Source organism: Notechis scutatus, chromosome 4, assembly GCF_049901735.1.
Source record: "Notechis scutatus isolate UNSWTSFEM ecotype Mainland chromosome 4, rNotScu1.2, whole genome shotgun sequence".
Lineage (NCBI taxonomy): Eukaryota > Metazoa > Chordata > Lepidosauria > Squamata > Elapidae > Notechis > Notechis scutatus.
In genome coordinates, this window is record NC_142012.1 from 82,122,593 (window position 1) to 82,140,255 (window position 17,663).

The 17,663-nt window shown below is 43.4% G+C and overlaps 2 protein-coding genes across 13 annotated transcripts in view; both read left to right on the forward strand.

The window, feature by feature from the left end:
- Positions 1–1,217, forward strand: part of LOC113419142 (pulmonary surfactant-associated protein D-like) — a 173,491-nt gene extending 172,274 nt beyond the window's left edge. For all 12 annotated transcript variants that reach the window (XM_087963930.1, XM_026678394.2, XM_026678397.2 and 9 more), the window contains one exon: positions 421–1,217. In XM_087963930.1, the coding sequence (XP_087820056.1) occupies positions 421–800 (380 nt within the window). In that variant the 3' untranslated portion in view covers positions 801–1,217. The remainder of the gene's footprint in view (positions 1–420) is intronic.
- Positions 1,218–4,258: 3,041 nt separating this feature from the next.
- On the forward strand, positions 4,259–9,736 carry LOC113419141 (mannose-binding protein-like). Its single transcript, XM_087963922.1, has 6 exons — positions 4,259–4,374; positions 4,739–4,940; positions 5,465–5,572; positions 6,327–6,370; positions 6,434–6,473; positions 9,107–9,736. The coding sequence occupies exons 2-6, from the start codon at positions 4,748–4,750 to the stop codon at positions 9,478–9,480; spliced, it is 759 nt and encodes a 252-aa protein (XP_087820048.1). The 5' UTR covers positions 4,259–4,374; positions 4,739–4,747; the 3' UTR covers positions 9,481–9,736.
- The last annotated feature ends 7,927 nt before the right edge of the window (positions 9,737–17,663 follow it).

Below are 17,663 nucleotides of genomic sequence, written 5' to 3' on the forward strand. Positions count from 1 at the left end.
AGATGCATTGGTTTACTTTTTAAAGAAAAAAAATGAAAAGCATTGTTAAACTTTAAACTAAGACTATCTAGTTAACAAGGTATAGATCCCTAACTAGAGCAATGAGCTGCAATAAATCGGATCAACCCTAGGGGTTTTAGTTCTCTTCATTTGAAATATAATCTCTCAATCTAGAACAACCCATGGTAGTCCATGAATGGCTCCCCATTAAAAATGAATTTGATGTCCAATTTGCTTGCTGATACAAAGTTATTTTGGACCATGGGCCCATTGTTTGATTAGCTTCTGACCATGTTTTTATATTTGATTGAAAAACTTTCCTTTCCACTAAGCTGCCATAGACATAATAATGGCACAATGGCAGGTTGCAGCAGACGTGAAGAGGGCACTTCAACATTTTGCGATTCTCCTTCCTTCTAGCGATCCTGGCTCCCAATGGAAGGATTGTGGGTGAGAAAATGTTCAAAAGAGATGACTCTAAAGGAGATTTCCAGGCTGCTACCACCAAATGCATACACATGAATAGCAAACTTGCCTTGCCGAGAAATGTGGCAGAGAACAGCGCCCTCCAAGGAATAGTAGCATTTCGTAATGAACAGGCAATTCTGGGAATCATTTACAACACAGCTAAAAAGAAGTTTGAAGATCTCAATGGCCACCCCCTACAATTTTTCAACTGGGCTCCAGGAGAACCAAATAACCTTGGCTACGAAAAATGTGTGGAAATGCACCCAAATGGCCAGTGGCATAATCGAATTTGTGATCTCGGCTGGTCAATCATCTGTGAAGTTGACATCTAATGGAAATTGGATTAGGGGAAGGAAAAGAATTCCACCATAGAGTTGAAAAAGAAAGCTTATTCTGTAGTTCACACATACAGTCTAGCATTTGGCAAGTAAGTCCTAATCCAATAGCTTCTCCTGTTTTCAGCAAGGAGATCTGGAGTCAAGTTTGACTCCATTGACTTCAGCCTTGTTATTCCAACAGAAGTTGCCTTTTTCCACTTAAACCAACCATCTTGGAATCCTTCCTCAGTCCTCCACTGAAATGGTGACCAGACTTGATGCTGCTTAGCTTTTAAAACTCAGCGTCCAATAGATGTTGCCATCTTCCAAGTCTTCTCTAGCTTAGCTTAGATAGCAAAACCGGCATAGAAATGTAGCAGTTTATAGATCTAGTTTTCCTCCATTTCTAAATAAATGCATTTCCTACCAGCATTTGTTGCTTGAGACTCTATTTTCATTTACATTGAGAGGTAGCTTATTTGACATGATCCTACAATACCCTTGCTACATTTCCCCAAAATCCTTGGACCGTTATGCAAAGGATTCTTCAGAGCCTTGGTGGCGCTAGAATTCAGGAATATTCCGATATCAAGGAATATTATTTTGCATCGAGAGATCCAGATTTGAATTTAAAATGTATTACAGTTATTTTGTTGTGAGCCATGCAGCCCAAGAGGTCAGAGGTGAACTATAATAGCAAAAGTCCTTAGACTTATATATTGCTTCACAGTGCCTTTACAGCCCTCTCTAAGTGGTTTACAGAGTCAGCCTCCGGCCCCCAACAATCTGGGTCCTCATTTTACCAACCTCAGAAGGATGGAAGACTGAGTCAACCATGAGCCAGTCAGGATCGAACTCCAGGCTGTGGATAGAGTTAGCTTGCAATACTGAATTCTAATCACTCAGGAAGGAAGGAAGGAAGGAAGGAAGGAAGGAAGGAAGGAAGGAAGGAAGGAAGGAAGGAAGGAAGGAAGGAAGGAAGGAAGGAAGGAAGGAAGGAAGGAAGGAAGGTAGGTAACAATAGCACTTAGATTCAAATATCGCTTCATAGTGATTTTACAGCCCTCTCTAAGCGGTTTACAAAGTCAGCCTCTTGCTCCCAACAATCTGGGTCCTCATTTTACCAACCTCAGAAGGATTGAAGACTGAGCCAACCTTGAGCTGGTCAGGATCAAACTCCTGGCAGTGGGCAGAGTCAGCCTGCAATGCTGCATTCTAACCACTGTGCCACCACGGCTCATCATAAATCCTAGCTAGCTTAGTAAAGGAAGTTTGCCCTGGTAGTTTAACCAAAAGTTTCATTTAATATTTTGATTGATTGGAATTAAAATATTTGGGTCATATCTCTGAAGATCCATGGGTCTAGTTAGCCTGTACTAATCAACAGCATCTTCTTCATCCTTTGTTTCTACAATCCATTCCCAAATTAAATTTGCTTTTCATTATCATGCCCTACAAGAAAATACTGTAGGACAAAATAATATTCTAAGCTAAATCCGAGGAAAAAAGCACCAGAAAATGAAAAGGGAATGAAATTTCAGAAGTGGAAACCAGCCATTTCTCTCTCACCACACCATCTTGGCTTATTAAAGTGCCTGATTTTTATCTCAGTTAAGTCTTACACTACCGCAACATTTGTGTCCTTAATTAATGTTCTGTGCATTTCTTTCCCTTTTTTCTTTTCTTTGGTATGCTAAAACAGAAAAGAAAATCTCAGTGGTTCCTTTGAGAGGAAGCTACAAAGTTTTTCAGTCCACCTTTCCCTTTGAAAGTGTTCATGCCACGAGCTGGTGTTTAATGTTTTATTGATGCTAAGCAAGGAAACCCAAAGGTGTTTAGGATGATATATACATAATACATACCTGCAGATATTTCAGGATGACAGCACCTGATTTTGGGTAGTGGGGTGAGGCAAGAGCTTCTTCCTGAAAAGAAGAACTATTACAAGCTCTAGAGTGATTTGGTTGTAGATTGCAAGAAAAAAAGATTCATTTTCTTTCCACAGCACCACCCTGTGACAGAAATAATTTTGCAGGAAGCTCTCTAACGTAAACAAGGCTGTGAGAATACCAATCTCTAGAGTTTATTTTGGACAGATGCAGATTGTCAAAAGTACTGTACTTCTGCTCTCATGCAGTGTTAATGAGACATCTTTGAAAAATCTCCAATGTGCCCTCAAAGGAAAAACCCCCAAAACTGCCAGAAGTTTTTGCATTAGCTGGATACAAGCAAACCTTGCAGGGAAAGAGGGCATGAGTTGTTTATATTTCTCACCAACTGCATAAAAGTAACTTTTCATATAGTGTAATAAAGTGATTTTTCCAACTTACATTCATCTCTGGCTCTTTCCTTTTTGCTCCTTGTAAACAGGTAAAATCTTTGAAATTTAAGTTCCTGCCCCAAGCCCTGGAAAACATTCTCCACAGGAAGTACATCTTTTTGCGACAGGTCATTAGTGCCAGGACACACAACAATACAACACCAGAGTCTTACTTACTAGAGTTCTTGAACATCTTAACAAATCACCTTTTTTTATCTCTGCTGGCAGTAGCACCAGGCAGACCCCTGAGTCCTTTCAAAACCTCCACATTTTTTTCCTAAATTGGCCCCTCTGGCAACTGAACTTTGTGATACCTTACTCACCACTCATGGCTTTTGATTTGCAACACCTGATTCAGACCCTGCCTTACCTAGGACAACTTCTTCCTCATGGCCCACAATCCCCTCTCAGCTGAGTCACCATGGTCATCACAGACAGCTGGACCTGCCACCATAGTATCCCTATTAAGTTCAGCAAAGGGGCCATAACTGTTGTGCAGGGACACACCAAAAGCTTCGTGTTTATGGTCCACAGCTCTGACACTGCCCAGATCCAACCATTGCCCACACTGCAGGGTGTTTGTGGAAGACAGAGGCTGATAGCAGGGCAGCTCAATAGAGCAATTAGTTGGCCAACTGAGTTCAGCCTGAAGAGCACAAAGATTCTAGACAAGCAATCTGTCCATGTAAACTAGTAATCTAGCAAGGCTCAGAAAAATATCTGATGCTTTAATGCACCTTCTGCTCTGCTTTCTCACAGCGTGCTTATCCCAGGAGCTTCCATGAAAAGAGTTTGGCCCTGGATGTGACCTGTGGTTCGTTTTTTTCCCCATTTTGGATAATTGGGGAGGGTTAAAAGCCGTGGGTATCGTTAAGCCACCCATTGCTCAAAGAGTTGGATTGAAGTGGTTTATAAGTCTGATCAATCAGTCAGTCAGTCAATTCCAAAGAGTTACTGAATGTTGTGGCACTTCTCCTGTGCAAATTGATCTGATCTGGAAACTGACAGTGGTTTTGTAATAGATAAACTGGGTGAATGTTTATACTAAGGTACTGCGCACATGTCAGTAAGTGGAACTATGCAAAGGTTACTTTTGCAATCCAATATCTTGTGCAAGAGCAGAGATAAATAAAAACACTTCCACATGCATTTTGCTTTTCCTGTTGCTTTTCTTGCTGTTGAGAAGAGAAGTGAATTTACTCCTTCTGGATCGATCTTCATCTCTTTCCAGGGTGAAGGAACTGCTTCAGCTGATCAAGGAACGCTCCGGTAAGCAACGCTGATTTCATGTTCAGCTCAAACTCTGCTTTGTAAATCTTTACAGCAAACCTTTTTGCCATTTCTGCTTCTATCTCCTTCTCCTGAGAAGCTTGAATCATAGGATTCCCTAAGATCTGGAGAACTCAGGCTGAATGACCAATTAAATAACTCAACAATGTCACTACTTGGTTTGTTTGTTCGTTTATTTATTTAGCACATTGTCACCTCTACTTGGTGAATGTTGTTGATGAGGATGTAGCTTTGAACATCATCCAGATACCTCGCACAATCTATTTTGGTCTATTAACTCTAAATGATGAATAAAACCACGTAGCACTAAATAATCTCTCCTTAATTTTGTTCTTGATCCAAGGTACCAACCATGTTTTTCCACCAACCTTTCCACACGTTGCTGCTGCTCTTCTTAGGAGCATCGCTGGTTTTGGCTGCTGCTCCAGAGACAAGGAGTTCAGATCCAAATTCCTGCCCAGTATTGGCTTGTGGCAACCCAGGAATTGCTGGTTTACCAGGGAGAGATGGAAGGGATGGGGCCAAAGGAGAGAAAGGAGACACGGGTATAATTTCTGAAATCTCTCTCTCTTTCTCTCTTTCTCATTCACACATACAAAGTGTGTTCATTACATATCGCTATATATTTAATCTTATTTCTGTATTTGAACAAAAAGGAGGAGGACCTTTAACACAAAAGTTATAGATTCTTCTTCACTTTTTGTCAGGTTAGAAAACTGCCAGCTGGAAGGAGAGGTTAAGTGGGGATCTAGCTTAGAGACTTCCAAAGCAGCAAGCAGCATAAAACTTGACCTCCCCCAAGATCCATGAAGTTGGTCCATCTGGTCATTCCCATGGGAAGGCAAGAGTCTGAGGAAAATTGTAGAATAAAGTTGTTTACTTTAGCTATCTGAGAATGGCTTTGGTTTGCATGCAACTGATCCTTCAGCCTAGCAGAACATCATGTCATCAGCAGGCATCTTTTGAGTTGGCGATGTCTGATGGATAGATGCCGGGTGGGGTTTGGGGAAGGGGATGGCTCTTTTGGGGGAATGGAGTCCAAGAGATGTTGCTTTGTCTCAAACCCCAGGCCTCCAAGTGAAGGGTCAACCAGGAGTACCCGGTAAGGCTGGTCCTGCTGGACCGAAGGGAAACACCGGAGCCCCAGGACAAAAAGGACAAAAAGGAGAAATGTCAGGTAGGAAATTTTTCTTTGATGGTGAGCTTTGCCTGCATGAGAAGGAAGGGGAGTTTCTGATATTTCCAAGAAGAGCTCAAATATGGCTTATTTTGCAATGTCCATCAATAGCAATTGGCAACATTGTGCCTCGCTTTGCGAGCCTCGTGTCACTTCTGGCGCGGAGGAATTCCTCATCTCCAATCTTGGAAGAACAAATGCAAACTTCTTGATTGTTCTAATTCAACAAAGATCTTGAATTCCTGATTTAAGAGTGAGTCAGGTTACCTCAGCCAAACTGGTAACAATTTCTCAATTTATAGCTGGCCCAAACTCGCATTTATTCTTTATTTTCATCTAAATCCTCTTATTTAACCTAAACACTGACAAATCTTAAAATTATTTAAATGGCAATATGTTTTTAAGCAGCCCTCCTTTCTAGTTATACATTTAAGAAAAGTAAATAAAACCATTGCATTTATCTGTCAATATGTACACTAATTCATCCTTCATTTGTCAAGGATTGGCATTGAGTTATTGATTATAGGGGCTCCATTTGCCACAAGTTGTTTCTCGGTGGGTTATTTCTTTATTTTCTTTTGGAGTTTGGACTTCCCAGTACAATACAGATTTTTCTGATCTAGATATAACAGACCAGGAGTGTCCAACCTTGGCAACTTTAAGACTTGGGGACTTCAACTTCCAGAATTCTCCAGCCAGATGAAAATAAATGGAAGTTTTGGAGTTTGATTAGATTTCTTGTTTTTCTCTGTAGCTGTTGATACAGTCCAAAGGCAGGTGGCTGCTTTGGAAAGGGTGGTCCAGACATTACAAGCTAAAGTCCAGACAGTACAAGCTGAAGTCCAGACATTACAAGCTGAAGTCCAGACATTACAAGCTGAAGTCCGCAAAAGTCAAAAAAGTAAGAAAGAATATGGGTTTGGGGGTTAGCTGTTGGTTTGCATTTGTGTGCAATATCTGGAGGAAGGAAAAGAAAGTAACAATGAGCAGTGTGGCCAACTCATTCCCTTCCATTCAGTGATGAGGAAAGTAAGGTTCTACATTTAGGCAAGAAAATCAAATGCACAGATACTTAGCTCAATGGTGGTAACTGCAAAAGGGATCTTGGACAATCACCTAAACATGAGCCATCAGTGTCTTGCAGGAGCCAAAAAAGCAAATGCAATCCTATGTTGCATTAACAGAGGGGTAGAATCAAGATCACATGAAGTGTTAGTACCACTTTATAATGGCTTGGTAAGGCCACACTGAATTTTATTTTGTCAGGTAGGGCCCAGTGTCAATAAGAAAATAACAGAGTCAGAAAGGACCTTGGAGGTCTTCAACCCCCTAATCAAGCAGGAGACCCTATACCATTCCAGACAAGTGGCTGTCCAGTCTTCTTTAAAAAACCCCAGTGATGAGCACCCAACAACTCCTGGAGGGAAACCGTTCCACAAACGAATTGATCTCAGGATGTCAGGAAATGTCTCCTTAATTCCAGGTTGCTTCTCTCCTTAATTAGTTTCCATCCATTGTTTCTTGTCCTGCTTTCAAGGCTTTGGAGAATAGCTTGACTCCCTCTTCTTTGGGGCAGCCCCTCAAATAGCGGGACGCTGCTATCCTGTCTCCCCTGGTCCTTCTTTTCATTAGGCTAGACAGACCCAATTCCAGCAACTGTTCTTTGTATGCTTAGCCTCCAGACCCCTAATCATCATTGTTGCTCTCTACATCTTTTTTTATAATATGGAGATCAAAATTGGATATACTATTCCAAGTATGGTTTTGCACAGTGGTGGGATTCAAATAACATTGCCGCCAGTTCGGTGGGTGTGGCTTGGTGGGCGCACTTTGCACACATGCGCTCACTTTGCGGGCACGTGCATGCAAAATATGCACTTTGTGCAGGCTCAGAGGCATTTGTGCAGGTGCAGAGGTGTTCTAACTCGCTCCTGCAAGCCTGCACGATCCCGGTTGCTTCAGCAGCTGCCATGCAGCACTATTCTGTGCCGCGCAAAGCAGCTGTGCTTCAAATTCTGCAGATAAAAGTGAGTAAGGGAGCCCAGGTAGGCAGGTGGGCCCAACAGCAGAGCCAGCAGAGAGAACAGGTTCAGTCTCCACTGCTCATTGCTCCTACCAGCTCTCCAGAACTGGGCAGAACCGGTCGAATACCAGCACTGGTTTTGCAAAGGCTTTATAAAGCCTTCAACTCTATCAAAATCCATTTGGATCTTGAGCCTACCTGCTGGAGTGTAGTGAAGAGAAGGACCAAGGAAGACATGATAGCGGTCTTCCAATATTTGAGGGGCTGCCAGAGAGAGGAAGGGGTCAGGGTATTTTTCAAAGCACCCGAAGGCCAGACAAGGAATAATGGATGGAAACTGAACATGGAGAGATTCAACCTGGAAATAAGGAGGAATTTCCTGACGGTGAGGACCATTAACAGAAGTTGGAACAGAAGTTGCCTTCAGAAGTTGTGGGAGTGCCATCACTTGAGACTTTCAAGGAGACTGTCAGAAATGGGTAGAGTCTCCCGCTTGGGAGAGGGCTTGGACTAGATGACCTACAAGGTCCCTTCCAACTCTGATTATCTGTTATCTGTGTTTGGGTTTTTTCACCAGCTTGGTGGTGTCTGCTCATTTGATAAGTTCCCCTTCTATTCCCTCATCTAAATCATTTATGAAGATGTTGAAGAGTACTGGGTCTAAGACAGAACCTTGGGGTACCCCACTGCTTACTTCCCTCCATGTAGAAATAGTTATATATAAATTCATGTAAGTGTTTTCTGCCCAGTGAGATGGCAATATTTATTTTTATTAGCTGATCTCAAAAAAAAAACCAACAAAAAACAACAAGAAAACATTTTTAAACATTTATTAGATATTGATCTTGTTCAACTTTTCAAACCACATACACATTTCCCCCCTCTGTTCACCCCATGCTTTCCAAATTTTCCAAATTTCCAAAAACTCCTTGAAGAGTATTCAAGAGATTTAAATCAGGTGGGCAATAAATAAGAATGGCTGCAGGGAATATAATCAATGGGCAAAGTGCTTTGCAGAATACACATATACACATTTCCCGGAGGGGAAAATAAATCAAATTAACAATGTCTCTATAAGGAAGGCAGAAAAGCTACAAGGATTAAGAACGCTATAGGGAATATCCATCCACAGCTAAGCCCTAATGATTTCTGGACAAAACTCAGTTTTGCATTGGGCTAGATTGTGTTACTTGATTGGAAAAGGTGAGCTGGTGGCCCTGGTTAGACTTGCATGGAGAATAGGCTTCACTGTGGGAATAAACCACAGTGTAGAAGGTAGTGGAAAACCTGGTTAGCTGATGGACCTGGTTAGTCTTGCATGGAGAATAGGCTTTGCTGGGGAATAAACCACAGTGAAGAAGCCATCACGAATCATTTTGACATGGTTGCCAGCTAAATCCCTAAGCTAAGCTAGAAGGAGACCTGTCACTGTGCACCTTCAATGTTTGCCTTGAGTTACGTTGATTTGTTGGCTGGAAGCTGTTTTCATGGGTGATTTATTTTCTGCCTAGTCTTCGCAATGCAGGGGGTGACCACGATTGGAGGGAAAACCTTCGTTTCAACTGGTCAGAATCACAATTTTGCCAATGGGAAAGCTCTCTGCAGCAATGCTGGTGGAGCTCTGGCAGTGGCCATGAATGTGGCTGAGAACACGGCCTTGGCGGCCATGGCCAAGCGGAACGGCAAGCAGATACACCTGGGTGTGACTGACCTCCAGACGGAAGGCAAGTTTGTGTATTTGAACGGACAAGCGGTGAGGTACACTAACTGGAAAAGCTCTGAGCCTAACAACTTGAACAATGAAGACTGTGTGGTACTCATTCCAGATACCCTGTGGAATGACATTAGCTGTGACCACCAAACCCTCATCATTTGTGAACTTTGATCTATCTAGAACGTCACTGTTTGCATTCTCAGGGGGTGTCCATGGGAAAAGAAGGCAAGGGGCTCAAGGGATGCCATGCCATTGTCAGGCCATCATTGGTGCTCTTAATGCCATGATGCCATGACACATTTTTGACATCTTTGCGGCTTGCTATCCATGTTCTAGGAGAGGGCAAAATAACTGCATGAGTACATTGGTTTTGCTTTCCAGGCTGAAAATGCAATTGTGATAACAAAACAAAAACAAAAAGACGCAAGAGAGCTACTGTCTCCGTTTTTCTCCACACGTGTTTTGTCTCACAGTATTTCATTGTTATTATATTTTTGAGAAGCGTCCTTCCAAGTTTCTGGACTCTCGGGAAAAGCTGTTGAGCAGAACGAGAGAAAGAGCAAATTGTGGAATGAACAGTCCTCTCCTTAAATCTGGTAACTTCTCAGATGTTTCGTTCAGATCGAGCTTTTGAAAAGGCCTCCAAAATTCTGAGAAGTAGAACATAGAATAATAGAGAGATGGACGGGGACCTTGGAGGTTTTGCATTCCCCAAATTTTCCGGATTGGCGGCCCAGTGGGGGGAGGGGAGAGGCAATGGTTCTGCAGGAGCAGCAGGGCCATGCACATACACAAGTTCATTTGTGTGAGTGGCATGCACGCCGACCCACTGCCAGTGGCGGATTAAGGCTCACTGGTGCCCTAAGCACTGACAAATCTTGGTGCCTGCCCCCTCCTTTTTACTTACTGTACAAACGAAGCCACACTCTCAACTTTGTGGTGCCCCCTTCGGGCCTAGCGCCTTAAGCACATGCTTAGTCCGCTTCATGGTTAATACGCTGTGCCTACTGTGGGTGTGAGTGGGGCTGCGAGTGCTGGTGTGCACTGCTCATGTGGATGGGGTGCAAGCTGGCCAGCACTCACGCAGCCTGGTTGCAAATAGGCCATGGCATGGTAGTGGGCCACAGCCTGCAGGCTGGGAATCCCTGTTCTAGTCCCACCCACTCCTCAAGCAGGAGATCCTATACCATTCCAGACAAATTGCTGTCCAGTCTCTTCTTAAAACCCTCCAGTGATGGGGCGTCCACAACTTCTGGAGACAAGCTGGTCCCACTGATTAATCATTCTCAATGACAGGAAATTTCTCCTTAGTTCTAGGTTGCTTCTCTCCTTGATTAGTTTCTACCTGTTGCTTCTATCTGGTAGGTCTAGTCATATTATTCACATGTATTAATAATTTTGGAGGGGGGAGATTGCAAGTCTGTTCTTCTCAAAGCATTTAAGAGGACTAGACTTCTTTCTCTTTCAGAAAATCAAAGCTTCAAAGTTCCAACATAGGAATTTTTGACTTGTGTAGGATCCCTAGTATGGTAGACTAATAATAAGAGATTAACAGAGTTGGAAGGGACCTTGTAGGTCATCTACTCCAACCTCCCTCCTGCCCAAGCAGGAGACCCTACACCCTTTCTGACAGATGGCAGTCCAGTTTCTTCTTGGAAGCTTCCAGTGAGGAAGCTAATAACCAGAGACCCTATGAAAGGACTTCCTTTGCAAGCAGAGAACGCTTCCGCACCAGTAGCGTTCCATAGCTTATACAACAGTCGGATTCACCCATCACACTCATATGCACAAACACAAAGACCAAAAAACTGTGTTCTGAACTTCCACACACTGGCAAGACCAGTAAAATATTGAGACAGTGGGACTGGCTTGTTTGGGGAAAGAGTTTGCCTCCCCCCTTGTGGCCACCTTCAGAAGTATACCTGCACTTCTCCATGTGTTGTGTGATAGGACTTCCTATGAAGTCTGCTAGACCAGAGGGTCTCAACCCAGGGGCCACAGGCCACTAGTGGGCTATGAGGGGCTTGCAACTGGGCCACGGAAACAGCCAGCAAGCATGCATGTGTGCGTGGATTTAAATGAGTGGAAGGTGTGCATGCACGCTGCACACACAAATGGAGTTGCACACTTATGCGCGCGCTTGCCAGCCGCCCACATGGAAGCATCCCCTCTCCCTTTCCCGCCTGTCCACAAAGCCATAAACATTGGGGAATTATGTGATGGACATCCAACATTAAACCAATGCTTCACCCTTCCAATTCTTCAGTGACACAAAAGGGTCGATTTCAGAGGTGGGATTCAGCCAGTTCGGACCAGTTCTGGAGAACTGGTAGCGGAAATTTTGAGTCATTCAGAGAACCAGCAAATGCTGGCTCTGACTGGCCCCGCCAACCCCATCTATTCTCTGCCTCCCATTGAGCCCCAGCTGATTGGCTGGGTCTTCTTCGGTTGCCCTGCCCAGGAGAACGGAGCAGGAAAGCAGGTTAGTGGGGTGGGGAGGGAAGGGGGATTTTGCAGTATCCTTCCCCTGCCATGCCCACCAAGCCACGCCTACCAAGCCAAGCCACGCCCAGAGAACCAGTAGTAAAAAAAATTGAATCCCACCACTGGTTGATTTGTGTCTGCTATGCCCACCATGGGGTCTGGTCAAGGCTTCTTGTGCACTTTGAGATCTCATCCGTCCATTCTACTTCTTTATAATTAGATGATATGGAGAAGAAAGATCAGGTTAGAGATTTTAATAATATTTTACACATTTCATGTACAGAGCTCTTCCCTTCAGCCTGAATTGATGAGTTGATAAACCAGCATTCGTTATGAAAGCCATCCTGCCTATGCTCGGATTGAGTGATTAATGATGATGTGACATCAAGTCCTTTTCACCTCCTAGTGGCCACCAAGATAGATTTCCTCCATGATGTTCTATCCTTAACTTGTTTTTTCAGGTCTTCCTACAATCCTCATTGTCAGTGGAATTGAGATATGCTCCAATGAAAAGGTCTTCAAACTTGACAGCTTTAAGACTGGTGGACTTCAACTCTCAGAATTCCTCCTCCAGTCATGTTAGCTCAGGAATTCTGGGAGTTGAAGCCCATAAGTCTTAAAGCTGTCAAGTTTGAAGACCCTTGCTCCAATGCAACAGTCAACCTCATGTACTTAGGATTCATGGATGGTTAGGATACTGAAAATATATTAAGTGGAAGGCAGAATGTATAACACCAATTGTTAGAAACTTATTTGTTCTGACCAGGAGGCCATTCTTTTCCTCCTCCAAGAATAATGGATGGAAACTGATCAAGGAGAGATTTAGCCTAGAAATAAGGAGAAATTTTGTGACAGTGAGAACAATCAGCCAATGGAACAGAAGTTACCTTCGGAGGTTGTGGGAGCTTCATCACTGGAGGCTTTCAAGAAGACAATGGACTGCCATCTATCTGAAATGGTGTAGGGTTTCCTACTTGGACTAGATGACCTCCGAGGTCCCTTCCAACTCTGTTAATCTGTTAAAATCAACTTCAGATGTTTCCAAAAAGATTGCCAAATTTCTAATAGCTATTGCTCATTGCAATTGCCTGATGCCTCCTTCATACTACTAATTGCTTTTAGGCTGTGCAATGTTGTTTTATAACTTTAAGTTTGATATATAATTGCATTGCCATGTTTTCAAAAGTGGATTAACAATAACAATAGCAATAAAGCTTCTTTGTATTCTACATCTACATAGCACGTATCTTTCAATCGCTTCCATACAAACAGAACTTGCCGGAGTTCTAGATCTTTCCAAGTGAAAAACGCGACAAATCAAATCGAGCTTCCTTATTTAAATGAGTGAATAGCAAACCCTGGACAGACAAGACCAGGCCGAGAATATTTTAAGTTTGCGCCTTGTGCTACTGCAGACTTCTAACAATTTACAGCCACACATATGCTGTTCACAGTTGTTAAAAGGGAAAGGTTCCCCTCGCACGTATGTGCTAGTTGTTTCTGGCCCTAGGGGCACCGGTGCTCATCACCGTTCCAAAGCTGACGAGCCAGTGCTGTCCAAAGACATCTCCGTGGTTATGTGGTTGGCATGACTAACACCAAAGGTGCACTAAACACTATTCCCTTCCCCACCAAAGGGGTTCCTATTTTTCTACTTGCATTTTTACGTGCTTTTGAACTGCTAGGTTGGCAGAAGCTGGGACAAGGAGCGGGAGCTCAATCCATTGTGCGGCACTAGGGATTTGAACTGCCGAACTGCCGACCTTTCTGATCGACAAGCTCAGCGTCTTAGCCACTGAGCCACCGCGTCCCATTCATAGTTGTTACGGGACTGTATAAAAGGATTTTGGATTGTCAACAGGCTGTTCTTTTCACTCAACGCCAACACAATGCAGGGAGCAAAGGAGAACCAGCACCTGATTAACTTCACAATGTATTATTTTTCAGAAATAGCTATCTGCATGACTCAGATGTGTACCGAACACTTCCCAGCCTGACCAAACAGATCCTTTAACAAAAAACAAATAAATGTCTTAAATAACACCAATTATTTGGAGAGGCTTTCTTTCCTTAGCCGTTAAACTTTATGGAGAGTCTCTGCTCACCGTTTAATGTTGCTTTAATTATACATTAGCTCTCTTTGCCCCCATTGAAGCTTAGGCATATGGTGCTAATGGGGTTTTTATAGGTGTTCCGATTAGCCAATTTGCACAAAGAAGAGGGACTTTTTTGTTGGTCTGTTGGTGTTGTTTTAAAGCTACAAACTACTTCCTAGGTGTTTTGAATGAGGAAGAGGCCGTGCATTGTGCATGCTTGAAGAAGTGATCCCGTTGAAATAATTCAGAGGATCGCTTGAGGGCAGCAGAGAGTTAATTTTGGGTAACTCTTAGCTCCCATCTTAACGCCCAGCCAGAATTCTGCAATCCAGGTACAACTCTCCTAATTATGCAATTGGAGATATTCCAAATATTGGAACACATAAAATATTCCAAATGGATGAGAGACATCCATTTCACAGGAATGGTATAAAGTCTCCTGCCTCAGGCAAAGGTTTGAAATAGAAAACCCCCAAGGTCCCTTCCAACCCGATTATTCCGTGATTCTTTAAATGCAACTTTCTTAGATGTTTAATTGTACTACAGAATAATAGAGTTGGAAGAGACCTTGTAGTCATCTAGTCCAACCCCTCTGCACAACCCTTCCTGCCCAAGCAGGAGACCCTACACCATTTCTGACATTCCAGATGGCAGCCCAATCTCTTCTTGAACGCCTCCAGTGATGAAGCTCCCACAACTTCTGAAGGCAACTTCTGTTCCATGGGTGGATTGTTCTCACTGTCAGAAAATTCCTCCTTATTTCCAGGTTGAATCTCCCTTTGATCAGTTTCCATCCATTATTCCTTGTCTGGCCTTCAGGTGCCTTGGAAAATACCTTGACCCCTTCCTCTCTGTGGCAGCCCTTCAAATATTATACATTACAATATTATACAAATATCCTTACCTTACAACAGAGCCCAAACTTTCTGTTACTGAACATTTTTAAGTGAGTTATAACCTTTCCTGCCACAGCTGTTAAGTGAATCTGGCTTCCCTTTTGACCTGGCTTGTCAGAAGTGTAGAAAACTTGATTTCATGATCCCAGACACATTGCAACCATCTGTGATGACCCAAAGGGACGTGGCACAAAAGCAACAAAGTCACAGAAGTAAGTAAAGTCCCTTTAATTCCTCCAACTTGGCCCCCAATGTCCAGTTATCCTCGGCTAGAGAAAAAACTCTCCCAAGAACAGTCTTTAAAGGGAAGAAATTCAGTCCAAACCCAAAGTACATATAAATTATAAATAAAACCCAACACAAACCACGCAGCAGCAATTAATGAGACAGGGCAGGGTAAGGAATTGCAGACTTCAAAAGGTAACGAAACACACACAGTTGGGAGCACACAGTTGGGAGGATGCCAGAACCCAGATAAGACTTGACAAACAAAGATAATTCACACTTTGCTTCCAGCAAGGTGCTGTGCGCAAATACCCTTTATATCCTGTTTTCCCAGCTGCAGCTAATGAAGGGAATCAGGGCCCTTTTTTCCCCTGTAAGCCACGTTGCTCCCTTCTCTGTTCCTCCCTGCATGCCCTAGAATGAAGAGGGGGTGGGCCTGGGTCTTCCTCTGAATGCCCAGCTGTGGGCATTGGAGAAGAACTGTGCCCTTCTCCAGTTTCTTCCACAGCCAACAGAGCCACACTTCCACTCCCTGTCAGCTGCTCGACCTCCCCCTCGGAATCAGATTCCAACAGGGGCATGGCACCATCATAAATATGAACCAGTTGTCAAGAATCTGAATATTTATGACATGACCATGGGATGCTGCAACTGTCGTCAAATTTGGAAAATGGACGTAAGTCGCTTTTTTTTCAGTGCCCTTGTGACCTCGAACAGTTGTTGAACAAATTGCTGTAAGTTGAGAACTACCTGTAGAAAAAGATGTACAGAACATCATTGCAAGCCTCAGAATGTAGTTTTGCATTTAAAAAAAAATCCACAAAGCCAATACAATCCTGGGTTGTCTAAACAGAGGCATAGAATCAAGATCACGTGAAGTGCAAGTAACTCTTTATAAAGCCTTACTAAGACCACAACCAGAATCCTGCATCCAGTTTTGGTGACTGAATTACAAAAAAGAGGTTGGGACTTTAGAAAAAGTTCAGAGAAGAGCAACTAAAGTGATTAAAGGCTTGGAGACTAAAACATATGAAGAACGGATGCAGGATATGGTTTTGGCTAGTCTAGAGAAAAGAAGAATTAGGGGCGACGTGATAGTGGTATTTCAGTATTTGAGGGGCTGACCCAAAGAAGAGGGAGTCAAGCTATTCTCCAAAGCAACTGAAGGCGGGACAAGAAGCAATGGGTGGAAACTAATCAAGGAGAGAAGCAACCTGTAATAGAATTATTACAAAATTATTATTAATTAAAGAGGAACTTCCTAAGAGTGAGGACAATTAACCAGTGGAATGACTTGCCTTCAGAAATCATGGGCACTCCATCACTGGAGGTTTTTAAGAAGAGACAGGATTGCCATTTGTTTGAAATGGTCTAGGATCTCCTGCTTGAGCAGGGGGCTGGACTAGAAGACCTCCAAGGTCCCTTCCAGCTCTATTATGATTCTACTATATCCACCTTAGTTAGGACTGCTGTAGCGCAGCGGGGAGAAACCCCAAAGATTTCTTTGGGCTGACCTCTTTGCTGCTGCCTCCTGGTCATGCCAACTTTTACAACTTCAGGTTGTGCAAAAAACTGCAGCCACACCAGAAGCCAGCCTGGAATGGAGCTGATTATTCCATTCCATTTAGACTTGTCAGGGGTTCAGTGATTTATAGCCAAGCTGTTCAATGACCTTTTCCAAGGGCCATATTTCTTTCCTTCCTTCTCTCTATCCGGGAAGGAGACCATTCAAGTCCTTGCTTCCTAAAAAAGGCACACTGGAGGGCGGGGCCCAAAGGGAAAGAGTCTTAACGCTATCAGTCAAAATGCCTGACTTGGAAACCTGCCATAATAGTTTTGAAAGAGCACGGCGACCTGATTGTAGGGTGGAGTGCCATCATTCATGCTGAAAAGACAGATAACAAATGTCCTTTCCTCTTGGGAAAGCTTTTGGGGAATTTCCAAGAATTTGGTCTGCAGCTGCTCTTCCAGAGCTAAGCAGTCCATTACCATTACCTGAGCAGTCTTAATGGACAGCTAGTTAAATATGAGCCTGCAGTGTGCGGTGGCAGCCAAAAAAGCCAACACAATCCTAAATTGCATTAATAGAGGGATGCAATCAAGATCAAATGATGTACTAATCCCACTCTATAAAGCCTTAGTAAGACCACACTTAGAGTACTGCATCCAGTTTTGGTCACCACACTATGAAAAAGATGTTGAGACTCTAAAAAGAGAGCAGAAAAGAGCAACCAGGATGATGAGAGGACTAGAGGCTACAACATAATGGCATGGCTAGAGAATGACCAAGGAAGACAGGAGAGCAGTCTTCCAATATTTAAGGGGGGCCACAGAGAGGAGGGAGGGGTCAAGCTATTCTCCTAGAAACCTGAAGGCCAGACAGAATAATGGATGGAAACTGATTCAGCCTAGAAATAAGAAGGAATTTTCTGACAGTGAGAACATCAATCAATGGAAAAGAAGTTGCCTTCAGAAGTTGTGGGAGCTTCATCCCTGGAGGATTTCAAGAAGAGATTGGACTGTCATCTGTCAGAAATGGTGTATGGTTTCCTGCTTGGGGAGGGGTTGGACTAGATCAGGGGTCCTCAACCACCGGGCCGCGGACCGGTACCGGTCCGTGGAGCACTCTGTACCGGGCCGCAAAGAAAAAAAA